The 12,717-nt window shown below is 31.4% G+C and overlaps 1 protein-coding gene across 3 annotated transcripts in view; it reads right to left on the bottom strand.

Annotated features, from left to right (window-relative positions):
• Window positions 1-12,717, bottom strand: part of iav (transient receptor potential cation channel subfamily V iav) — a 48,130-nt gene that overhangs the window by 11,815 nt on the left and 23,598 nt on the right. For all 3 annotated transcript variants that reach the window (XM_086913232.1, XM_086913231.1, XM_012494591.3), the window contains exons 6-9: window positions 6,385-6,601; window positions 3,026-3,187; window positions 2,339-2,536; window positions 1,261-1,370 (exon numbers count right to left, since the gene is read on the bottom strand). In XM_086913232.1, coding sequence (XP_086769358.1) covers window positions 1,261-1,370; window positions 2,339-2,536; window positions 3,026-3,187; window positions 6,385-6,601 — 687 coding nt within the window. The remainder of the gene's footprint in view (window positions 1-1,260; window positions 1,371-2,338; window positions 2,537-3,025; window positions 3,188-6,384; window positions 6,602-12,717) is intronic.

The following is a 12,717-nucleotide window of genomic DNA, read 5'->3' as shown; positions in this document are numbered from 1 at the left end:
CAATTAAAAAAGTTCGAACAAATATTATGCTAATTATATATCATGATAATTACCGTTAAGAATCGGTGGAAAAGCTGTTTAAGTATCTGGATAATTTTCTATAATTTCTTTAGCATATATTAAAATAAATCGAAATGCCATTAAAATTAATTTAATCTTTAAATTTTATATTTTAATAATACTCAAAATAAATATAAAATTATATTCAAAATATAAACAAATTTTAGAATTTAAAAGTTTCACTCTTTCTATGATATGATATTTCACGGAAAAAATTATTTCATTATATTTTATATACATTGAAATTTTCACTGAAAATTTTTTTAGGTTAGATTTCTCTGTGTATATCGTTTGTGCAAAAATTTGTACTAAGATTTTTGTAACTGGCTATAACATGCACATACCATAACCACTTAGAATTCACAGTACTTTCGCTCATATAAATTTCAAACACTATCCCGTATGATACAAGGATCATTAACACAAATTGGTAGAAATTCCAGTGTCTTTAAAGCAAGATGACAAGAGGATTCCTAGCAATAGATTGTCGAGGATCGCGGTCGCTAATATCACTCTCTGTTAGATCATACATAGTTTATTGAGTCACGTGTCACACCTCTCAATATTCTCGATATCGAATGTAACACGTTTATTGACGTTAATATCTGGTTTCCTAACCTTGACGCCTTGCATATTAACCGCCACAAATCCAAGGTCAATTATATCGCATTCCAATCAAACTGATACACAATCTACATATGTAGGTATGTATATTGTATCGTATGCTTAATTGGTATGTCGTAAATGAATCAATTAACGATATTAACCTTACGAATGTTTTAAATTGTTTCATAACATTTATAATTGAATCATGAAAAAGTAGAAAGATCGAAAATGAAGATAATATAACGATTAATGTTTCTTTAATTATAATTAATTATAAATAAATAAAACTATATTTAAATATTTTTTTAGATATAAAAATTAATTTGAAATTAAGGAAATTAAAAATTACTTGTTAATGTAAAAAAATGAATTTTTAAAAACATTTAAGACAATATTTAACAAGTTCTAATTGTTTATTTTGAATTAAAAAATGAAAAGATCAATTTTTATAATAATTTTAAGATAAATTATAAATAAATAATTTTAAGATAAATTAATTTTGAATTATAATAAATATTTTTTGAAAAAGTAAAATTTTGTTAATAGATACTTTATGAAAAAACTTTCCAAACAATATATAAGAGTGAATATTACCTTACTCTTACAGGTGTAGAAAAAGAAGCTCGACCCCACATAATTCGTCGCAATTCCTCTCCTGTTAAGCCACGTTTCTTTAATTCATTTATCGTCACCTTGCCCACACGCTGTAATCAGAAAACATAAAAATTGAAAATGAAGGATTAAATAACAAACAATTTTTTTAAAAATTAGAAAATAAAAGAAAATTGAATTATGCATTACATAATTCAATTGATAATTGAAATCGATATATTTGAATAAATTCGATAAATTATTTCATTGATTATCTCATTAGGATCCATTAAAAATGATTATTAAATTTTAGTAAGTTCTATAGTTATAAGATACAAAAAATAAATAAAAATGCGAACGACAATTGTTTAATAATAACAGTGTAACAGAAATTTTAACCTTCTCTAAATTAAACTTTCCTAAACTGAGAAAAATCGACAACCAACTACTCCTCAATCAACCCAATCCATTTCCATTTTCATCCTCTACCATCTCTCGATTTATTACCACTCCAATCAGAACAGTTTACAAATCGCTGTTAGGCAAATCTCTTGACAAACAATGAACTTAATTTCAAATAGTTTTACATATTTTTTTTTATTTATTTCAATTATTTGTATTCACGCATTTTTTCATCATCTCTAGTTCATTATCAATCATGTTTTTAATCAATTTTATATTAATCTTTTATTATAACCTTTAGATCACTTTTTTAACTTTTAATATTAAAGTTTAAAAATATTTTATAAATATTTAATGTCCCAGTTTTGATATATCAAATACAGATCTAGAATACAATATCAATAAAGATAAAAAAATTAAATTTTAGATAAAAATATACATATCATTTTATTTGAAAATTAATTATATAATTTCATTACATTAATTTATAATGATTACTTTCATAGCAAAAATTATTTTATGAATCAAAAAGAAATTTTTCCAAAAAAATAATTGATGATAACAATAAAGAGAAAAAAATTTATTAAAATAATTAAGTAAAGAATTATTATTAAATTATTATTAAATTTATAGATATTCATAGCAAGTAATTCATAACAAACAGATGGAAATACATCACCTTCCAATTAGCCACCGCGCCTTTGCGTTGCTTCGCCTTGGTTTTCGATTTACTTTTAATAATCAAGACTCCTCGTTGCTCCGAGGCAGGATTGTTTGGGTCATCTCCAGGTCCCAGTTTAATGCTATATTCTTGCAAATAATTCTGTGCATCCTTCTGTGAAACTGCACGTTCCAGAGAAACCACGATTTTCGCCCACTATAACCATTCAAACATGGGATCTTTGTGAAATTCTACGATATTTTATTTTAATTTAACTCGTAAATTAAATAGGAAATTTTTATTAAATTCTTCATCAAATGTGACTAACGTATTCGTAAATGTCATATTTTATCTTAAAATATTATATGAATAGAATTTGCCTCGTTATTAATTCATTTTGTATATAATCTCGTTAAATAAATTAAAAATTTTTAATTTTTAAATTTAAATAGATTTCATTTTATCGAAATTTTTAATTCCTAATAAAGAATCAATTTCTAAAAATACACATAGTTCCATTTTTTAATATATATTTATGTAATAATATCTAATTTCGATGAACTTTCTAAAACAAAAATCCTGAAATAATTAATTCTATTGATAAATTATAATTCTATACAATTATCTTATGATATAAAAATAAGAAAATCTTTATAAAATCATTAATTATTTACAATATATAATAATTGCATGCAAAATATTTACTTGTTTCACCCATTCCTTTTCACTCTGCTCAATCACGTGGGCATACGTGTTGCCCATCATGGCGATTAGCATGTTCAACAATAGTATAGGCACCAGTACCATAAATATAGCGAACACCATCTTCGATAAATTAGGATAGGTCGTGTAGCTGAGATCCGTGTACTGAAACGAATAATCGCTATAATTGTTATCGATATAATTCTCGCACGATCGAACAAGTTAAAAAAAAGAAAGTCGAGATATATTTGATCGGCGAAAATAATCGTATTACCGACAAAAGTACGTTGTTATCGATTTTTCATGGGAAATCCGTTTGAGGTTACTCTGCCATCTCGCGTGTTTAATTATTGTTCACGAACTGTGAATAAAACGAATTCAAATAACAATTTTTGACGCGAGTTTTTGAATCAGTATTATATTTTTTTTTTTGACCGAGTTTCAATATTCACTTAAGTTAAAATTATTGCCTTATAATATTTAAATAAATATAATATACATGAATAATTAAAATTGTAGTATGGATAAGCCTTAATATTTACTTGATATTATTGAATTATTGAATTATATTTAAATACAATATATAATATATAAAAAATTAAAATTAGAATAATATTATGAAAATTAAAATATATATTTTATGTATATTATTTTTAAATGTTTATGTATATTATAATATTATGTATATTATGCATGCAAAAATAAAGACAAAAATATTGAAATTAACTAATTTAATTTGATAATTCTAATATTGAAATTTCATACCAATAAGTGTTAAATTATAAACCATAAATTAAACTAAATTTTAATTATTTAATCTAACCTAACCTAACTAACTTGAAAAAAATTGAAATTGAAAATCATTCTTATTCCATTGTTTTATTAATACAATACTAATACTAATTAAAACACAAACACAAACACAAAATTTCTATTCCACTTCATTTTAATTCCATCTTTACACAAACTCTATCAATTTATATATATATATTTTTTTATATATATTCGTCAATTTCAGATTCGAAAATCTATACGATAGGGTTACGAATCCTAAACAAACACTTCGCGTGCAATAAATCTTTTTTCGTTTCGACAGCATAATCGATTCGTTAATTACGCGAAAGATATACGAGAGATTTGGAAACACTGTGTTCACTCGCGTTATTTTCTGGGAGATACCGGAAGAAGGGAGGGGGTCGTTGTAAATGTAATTCAATTAGCCGCGGATATAGCGTGCGAATTGTCTTGATATTTCATCGGTGAAATTCGATTAATTGAAATGCACGAAACCAAGCCGCGAGGACCAATTTTTTTTTTTTTCTTTTTTTCAAATGCGCGTGCCATGCTTGCGATCTATCGATTGGAGAGGGGATCGATTCTTCATTCTCCTGGATTGAATTTACACGAGGGCAGGAATTGCGCGCGGATGTTACATTAAAAATGAATTTTCGCGTCCAATGCTCTCAACTATGGAAATGCGCGCGATTTTTTTTCCACCACCTCGAGTTGTTAGTGACGTGTCTTGTTGATGATAGATGGCGCCAGGAGTTGGATGAGAACCACTGATACTTGGAGATTGAATTCTCGTCGAGAAATACTTTTCATTGTTGTATAGATGGATGAATGTGAATTATTCTGTCATTTCGTTTATCGTTTTTCTTTTACTTTGTACACGCGTGAGTTTTGGAAATTAAAAAAACAAATTGGAATTGTTTAATAATAACTCTGTTTTGTTATATATAGTAAATGTTTTACTTGTCGATTTTCATATAAAGAATTACTCTCATATTTTACTTTATCTTTATCTTCCTATTCTATGCATTTATGCTTTTTATTTTTGACGAATCACGAGGGAACAGGTATTATTCCTTTTTTTTTTTTTTTTTTTGCAGATATTGGGAAATTGGGATCATGAATTACGATAGAAGTTTATTTATATCAACTGGTCAAAAAGACAAATAAATAATGCAATACAATTTCACTTGATTTTTTCTATAACTGTAACTTTTCGATCAGTTTTAAATAGCATTTTTATAAACTTGGCTTGGTTATAAAAGATATACGATTATTAGTAATATTCTTTAATCACTGAATCTTTTGTTTAATTATTCGAATTTCTTTGATTTTTGTTGTTTATTAAGTCACAAATGTGGCTTGTTAAGAATTTACATTAAAAACATTTTCTTGCAAATATTGATCTAACCTCACACATTTTGATATTCAATAAAAAGAATATGTGACATTGATGAAATTTTCTTCAATGAAAGATAATTTAAATAAAATAAATTTAAATATTCTTTTCTTCGCCTTTCATTACAAAAAAAGAAATCTAAAAACTTTAATTACCTAATATTTCCACAAATTATTCCGAGATTCCATTAAACTCGAATCAAGAACGAAGCGAAATTACACGCATTATCATACTATTTATTCGAAAGGAAGAAAGAGAAAAAAGTTTTTTATCACGTTAACAATATAGCGGTTTCTTGCAACGAAAATGTGCAACGTGCCGCGTATAATCAGAAAAACACGAATGGCAAGTACCCCTGATTGAAATTGATTTACGAGCGTGTGTTTAAATTCTTAACCCTTCCAGACAAAGAGGATAAAAACCGTGCTGGCAACACCGCTCTCCATTGACATGCTGGCACGATTTACGAAATTGCCCCGATCCTTCTCGACATTCAACTTTTTTCTCGCCATTCAGTAACCAACCACTGTAATGTATGCACATACGTAGAACTGGTAACAATCTGTGCAACTTTTTCAAAGAAAAATTGGAAACGAGTCTTTATCTATCCATCTACGGAGGAACGATTTAGAAAATGTTTGTGAAACGTTTTGAAAAATTCTTTCTCTTTAAAGCGTATCTTTCTTTCAAGATACATGAGAAATGTTCGATTAATTTTTCTTACTTGTTTTTTTCTTTTTTAAATATAGAATAATGAAAATGAATCGGACGAAATGTAAATTGTGGGATAGCAGTCCGATGAAAAGAAGAGTTCACTTTCGAACTTTTTGTATGTGTATAAATATAATAAATTTCAAATCAAAATAAAGCTTAAGCTTATCAACAGAATAACATCACTTTATATATATCACAAATAATTTTTTGTCTCTCAACGGGACTACTAATTTTCCTTATTCGTTACATATTTAATAGACACATAACCTATACATAGCCAAATCTTCATATCTATAATCACGTACACGATAATTCGTACCTTCCAATCGTGTAAACAGCATGCATCTGAAAACAAAAAAAAAAAAAGAAAAAAGAAAAAAGAAAAACGCGCGTGCAAAAAAAAAAGAGAAAATCGCGACAATAAAACGGTGATTTATAGGGGACGATGGTGGCTTACGTTGTAATCGCCGAGGGTTATCTGAAACAGTGCCATCCAGGTCGAGTGATAGGAACTGTAGAGGGATGATTTCACTCCCGGGAATCCTTTGTACAAAAAGTAGAACGACTGACAGAAGCCGAACAGTACCACCATGTATATTATACCGAAGGTCAACATGTCTCCCGTTATCATGCTATACACCATGGTGACGAATGGACCGGTCAGCCGGACAGCCCTGTAAAAAACAATAATCGGGATATGGACGAGATGATAATGATAAAACGGTTTGTTGCCGATAATGAAGCGTTAAAACGCGTCCAAAGGATCAGATAGTAGGCGCGTTTGTTCGTTCGTTCGTTCGTTCGTTAGCTCGTTCGTGCGCGCACGGATTTCATCGCGTGTCCCTGTGAACAGAGAGGGCGTCAGGAAGAGGGGAAGGAGAGGGAGGGGAGGAAGAGGGGGGGAGGTGATGTAGTCGTTTCGTACAGCGAAAGATAATGGCCTCGACGATCGATGTCTTCGTGGAAAGCCACGGTCGAATATCACGGGTTTAACATTCGTTTCAAGAAAATTTTTGTGTCCTGTTTCATGATGAATCGTTACATTTGTTGGATTTTTGTCATACTTGTTGAGTACTCATTGAATGTTTAAGGTTTAAGATTTTATGCGAATTTTATGATGGAAAGTGATTTAGGATGGTGTTGTGAAGAGAATGAATTGGGTGATGAGTCTTATTGTGAATATTTGTTGATAAGAAATATTTATTGGATGATTCGTTTTTCTAAGCTCGATAGATAATGCCAGCTAAAACGCATGACCATTTGACTTATAATTTGAATAGTTTTGAGCAATATCAAATTGTAAATATTGACTATAGCTGCTTAACTATTGTATAAAATTATTAGATCATATTCTATTACTTTGTCTGGTATAAATCTTTCCTAATTCTAACTTCTAATACATTTGAATGATTCTAGCAATTGTCACCAGATGTCTCTTACCTGTTTCTGTTACTTCTGCTCTAACAAGATTTGCAAGATCCAAGTCATTATACGTTTGGATTTAAAATCATTTAAATTCGTTTCTTTTTTGAAAATTAGCATTAGATAGACTCTTAACACTATTTTATAGATGCAATGGTATATATATACGTGGAAAATCTATGATACCTTAATTTGTATACACGATAATCAAAGTTTCTGGCTATACACAGCACCAAGTTCCTTGATCTCAAGCGGCTTCCAATCAAAGGATTAAGTTTGATATAGTAGCTTTCACAGAAACGTGTATAGCCAGAAGTGTTACTGAAATCGAAGCATTCAGTTACAGATACCGATTTACACAAAGTTCAATCAGTGTTCCACTAATTTTTGTACGACAATTAAGCTACACTTTGATACCTGAATTGATTTATTGTCTCATTGCATTTCTCGCAAGATTTTTAATACAGAAAATTAAGATTTTTGGATCCGTTCGATTAGATTACGACTCTAATTCAGAATATTTTTGTCAGAAAATTCGAAATACGTGTTATTTTCTGATCTGAACGTATATACGTAGAAAATTTAAAGAAAAATTATAGATTCGACGAAAAGTTATCGAGACGATGGATTAATTAGTCGACTTCGAAAATTACTCCTCCTTCAAGATCATACGGTAATAAACATAAACTACGTAACGAGTATAATGCTGTCCAAAGTTAACTTATTAACGCAGTAGCTTTGAAGCTTTCGCTTTGTCTTTGAAATATGAGAACAAGAAAGCGCATCGCGTTGTCTATGAACAATGAATACTGGTGAATATTTGAGGATTGTTTCTAGTTAGGCTGCGCTAAGCTTCCTGTTTTCAGTAATGGCGGAACAAAGGGCTCTAACCATGAAGAGAGCTTTAGCTCAGTCGGTATAGTTTGCTCTCTGTCTACCAAGGTAGTACACCTAAACTTTCTAAGTGTAAACATGTTCTTTTGTTAAGCTCATCTCCATGGTTTTGCGACTTATCGGCTCACCCCCATCGATTCTGGATAAACCGAATCCTGTCTTGTCCCTGGTGAAAATTTAAAATTCAAAAATTTCGTGGCAAAATACCATCTTGGTAAAATTGATTTTTGAAAAAGAGCTACTTTGTACTTTGTACAGTGTTAGAGTTAAGGGAAAAGATATTCCTCTTTGATTATCTATCATCAACGAAATATTACGTAGAGAGAGAAAGAGAGAGAGAGAGAGAGAGAGAGAGAGAGAGAGAGAGAGAGAGAGAGAGAGAGAGAGAGAGAGAGAGAGAGAGGGAGAGAATTAAAAGTAATATTTCCTTCGTTGTAATTGTCCTTTTTATTTATTCCTTAAAAATTGTATCATATTTACTCGTTTTTTTTTTATTTTTTAACCACGATCACATTGTTCACACGGAGCAACAATATTTAAATGGTATTAAATTAAGTGCACAGAGAGAACTTCTTTGTGAATTAACTTTTTGCACGAGAGACTGGAAATTAGGAGTCTCGCAACAGGTAATTTTCCCCCCAGTTTGCTGATAAAATAACGAATGAAAAAATAATTAGCGGGAATAAAAGCGTGGAAATTCTTCGCTTTATTCCAAGTTAACAATAGGTTGGCAGAGGATCGATGTCTTGATAATCGCGTTACACCTTCACAGAAATCGAACGCCAGTCATTGCTTTCCTGCTTACAGATTGACGTTAAACGCGTTCATGGTACACGTGGTACATATGTATATGATCGCGGTAAATGCAGTTTACCGTTGACAGTAAATAAACGAGGATCGATATCTGTTGCACGACGCACGGATACCTTTGAATGGAACGCGAGAGACTTCATCGATATCGCAATGACAGTGACGCTACGTCATTGTTGTTCAACCCTCGTCGAGCGATAATAAGCGGGAGAAAAATAGAGAGAAAATATACAATTTTTCGATTCGAAGAACGTCGATCAGATTCTTTCAAATCTCTCCTACCTTTATTTTCATTTTAGAAATAATTGCTCGACTTTTGTCCATCGAATTTTCATTGACAATATTCTTCTGTTTAAAATTTTTGAAGCGATTCGAAGCAGAGTATTTAAATATCTTCAAGAGAATCATCTGCAATTAAAGTATCGTATTTTTTATTTATCTATTTTTCTAGGTATCCCTAGAACTATCGTACTAACGATAAGTATCTTTCATTCAAGTACTTCTTAGATATCCTTAAAGTATCAGTAAGTGTATTTCTAGACTAAGATAGTCGCAGAATTTAAATTCTAGATATTCCTAGGGATACCTAGAAATCTTCATCTTATGTACTTTTTACTAGGATATTTTACCACTGTGTTATTTCAAACAAATTATCCTAATATTTTCTAGACTTGCTTAAGATAGTTGCACCTTTTGTCTTAATACTTAAATTCTAGATATTCCTAGGGATATCTAGAAATCTATCTTTTGCTATATACTTTTACTAGGATATTTCTCCACTGTGTTACTTCAAACAAATTATTCTAATATTTTCTAGACTTCCTTAAGATGACTTTTTGTCTCAGTACTTAAATTCTAGATATTCCTAGAGGTACCTAGAAATCTTTTGCTATGTAATTTTACTAGGATATTTCTCCACTGTGTTACTTCAAACTATCCTAATATTTTCTAGACTTTCTTAAGATGCACTTTTTGTCTCAGTACTTAAATTCTAGATATTCCTAGGGATACCTAGAAATCTTCATCTTATGTACTTTTTACTAGGATATTTTACCACTGTGTTATTTCAAACAAATTATCTTAATATTTTCTAGACTTCCTTAAGATAGTTGCACCTTTTATCTTAATACTTAAATTCTAGATATTCCTAGGGATACCTAGAAATCTATCTTTTGCTATATACTTTTATTAGGATATTTCTCCACTGTGTTACTTCAAACAAATTATTCTAATATTTTCTAGACTTCCTTAAGATGCACTTTTTGTCTCAGTACTTAAATTCCAGATATTCCTAGAGGTACCTAGAAATCTTTTGCTATGTAATTTTACTAGGATATTTCCCCACTGTGTTACTTCAAACTATCCTAATATTTTCTAGACTTCCTTAGGATGCACTTTTTGTCTCGGTACTTAAATTCTAGATATTCCTAGGGATACCTAGAAATCTATCTTTTGCTATATACTTTTACTAGGATATTTCTCCACTGTGTTATTTCAAACAAATTATTCTAATATTTTCTAGACTTCCTTAAGGATGCACTTTTCATCTCAATTCTTAAATTCTAGATATTCCTAGGGATACCTAGAAATCTATCTTTTGCTATATACTTTTATTAGGATATTTCTCCACTGTGTTACTTCAAACAAATTATTCTAATATTTTCTAGACTTCCTTAAGATGCACTTTTTGTCTCAGTACTTAAATTCCAGATATTCCTAGAGGTACCTAGAAATCTTTTGCTATGTAATTTTACTAGGATATTTCCCCACTGTGTTACTTCAAACTATCCTAATATTTTCTAGACTTCCTTAGGATGCACTTTTTGTCTCGGTACTTAAATTCTAGATATTCCTAGGGATACCTAGAAATCTATCTTTTGCTATATACTTTTACTAGGATATTTCTCCACTGTGTTATTTCAAACAAATTATTCTAATATTTTCTAGACTTCCTTAAGGATGCACTTTTCATCTCAATTCTTAAATTCTAGATATTCCTAGGGATACCTAGAAATCTTCATCTTTTGCTGTATACTTTTACTAAGATTTCTTCACCGTGTTACTTCAAACAAACTATCCTAATATTTTCTAGACTTCCTTAAGATGCACCTTTTGCTTCAATACTTAAATTCTAGATTCCTAAGGATACTACTTACGTACTTTTAAGATAAGATACTTCTCACCACGTATTTTCTAATTTACTTTCGTTCACAACAACACCCCAATATAAATACCAAGTACTACTTTTAAATATTCTAACTCTTCAAAAAAGTACACGAAAATTTTTAAAATATACTTATATACCAATCTTCATCTCACATCCGGTTTCTCAATTTCTCCCCAACCGCGACTTTCTCAATTTTCTCCACGAGTATATCCAGACTACGTTGACGTAACACCAAATGAGTTTTCGAATCGCATAAGGCCCATCGCATCTCGGCGTTATCGGTTTACGGGTCATCGGGGGAGGGTGGCGGCGGCAAGGATGAAACAAAACACCGCGAAGAGAGATAAAGTTACTCCTATTACCAGCGATATCGCGTTGTCAATCGCTCGTTTACCCGCCTTCTGCCCCGCCCGTTCATTATCCGATTTACCAACGCGATCGGCGCTTCAATGAAATTGAAGCGGCGCGTAATTCAAGCCGAAATCGCGGATCGGGCAGAACAATGGTCGTTTCCTGAATCGAGCGGCGACCGAAATCGATTTTCGCGCCACCAACCCCCTTCCCTCCCCCCTCGACAATAGAATGGAACATTTTTAATCGTTCGACACAGCCTTCCCCCTCCTTCCTACGTGTTTTCTCCCTTTCGTTATCTTTTTCTTTTTTGTTTTTTTATTCCTTTTGCATCCCTTTTTTTCCTCCCATTCTTCTTCTTTATTCAATTGGGAAAAAAAGGAAAAAACGTCAATCTCGTAAAAACGAGGCAAGATTTTATAGGATATATCAGAAAGAAATGTTGTTTGGAACAACGCGTTGGATGCGAAAAAAATATTTTTCATCCGATTCGATAAAAATTTGTCACGATAGACACAATCATTATAGCCAGATTCGGATTCACGCGAGAGAAATAACGGATCTTTCCATTGTCAAAGAACGATACACCAATACTACCTTTCATCACTTTTCTCCCATCTACTTTTCGAACACATTTGCGAATCAAATAATAATCCCGAGAAACCTCGTTTTCATTTCGTGCGAAGAGATATCAAAAGACAGACAGACAGAGAACAATCAAGTTCTGGGCATCAAGCGATTTACAATTTTTCAATGTACAAAAAAAAAAAAACCTTCTTCAAGATCGTCCCTCCTCTGAAATGAATTCCAAAAAAAAAAAAAAAAAGAAAAAAAAAAGGAATTACGAGAATCAATTCCTCTCGATCTCGATGCATTGATCGAAGAGGAATTGGATTACACATCGGGGGAGGGATCGCGTGAAATCGATGGAGAAATGAGAGAGGGGAGGGGGGAGAGGTAACATCGATCGAGGTACCATTAGGCGGAAACGACAGCTCCGCCGTTAATCGATCGGTGACCTTATCTTGTCAAGGGTTACCCTCGCCCATAAATCTTCGCCTTTTCCTCGAGCGGGGTAAGTTCAAGGGAAGGTACAGTCGCGGTGGAGATGCGCGAGAGGGGGGAGGGGGGTATGGAGAGGTGTTT

Source organism: Apis florea, unplaced genomic scaffold (assembly GCF_048593485.1).
Source record: "Apis florea isolate Af1SG1 unplaced genomic scaffold, ASM4859348v1 contig_3496_pilon, whole genome shotgun sequence".
Classification (NCBI taxonomy): domain Eukaryota; kingdom Metazoa; phylum Arthropoda; class Insecta; order Hymenoptera; family Apidae; genus Apis; species Apis florea.
This window is presented reverse-complemented; position numbering and strand designations above follow the sequence as displayed.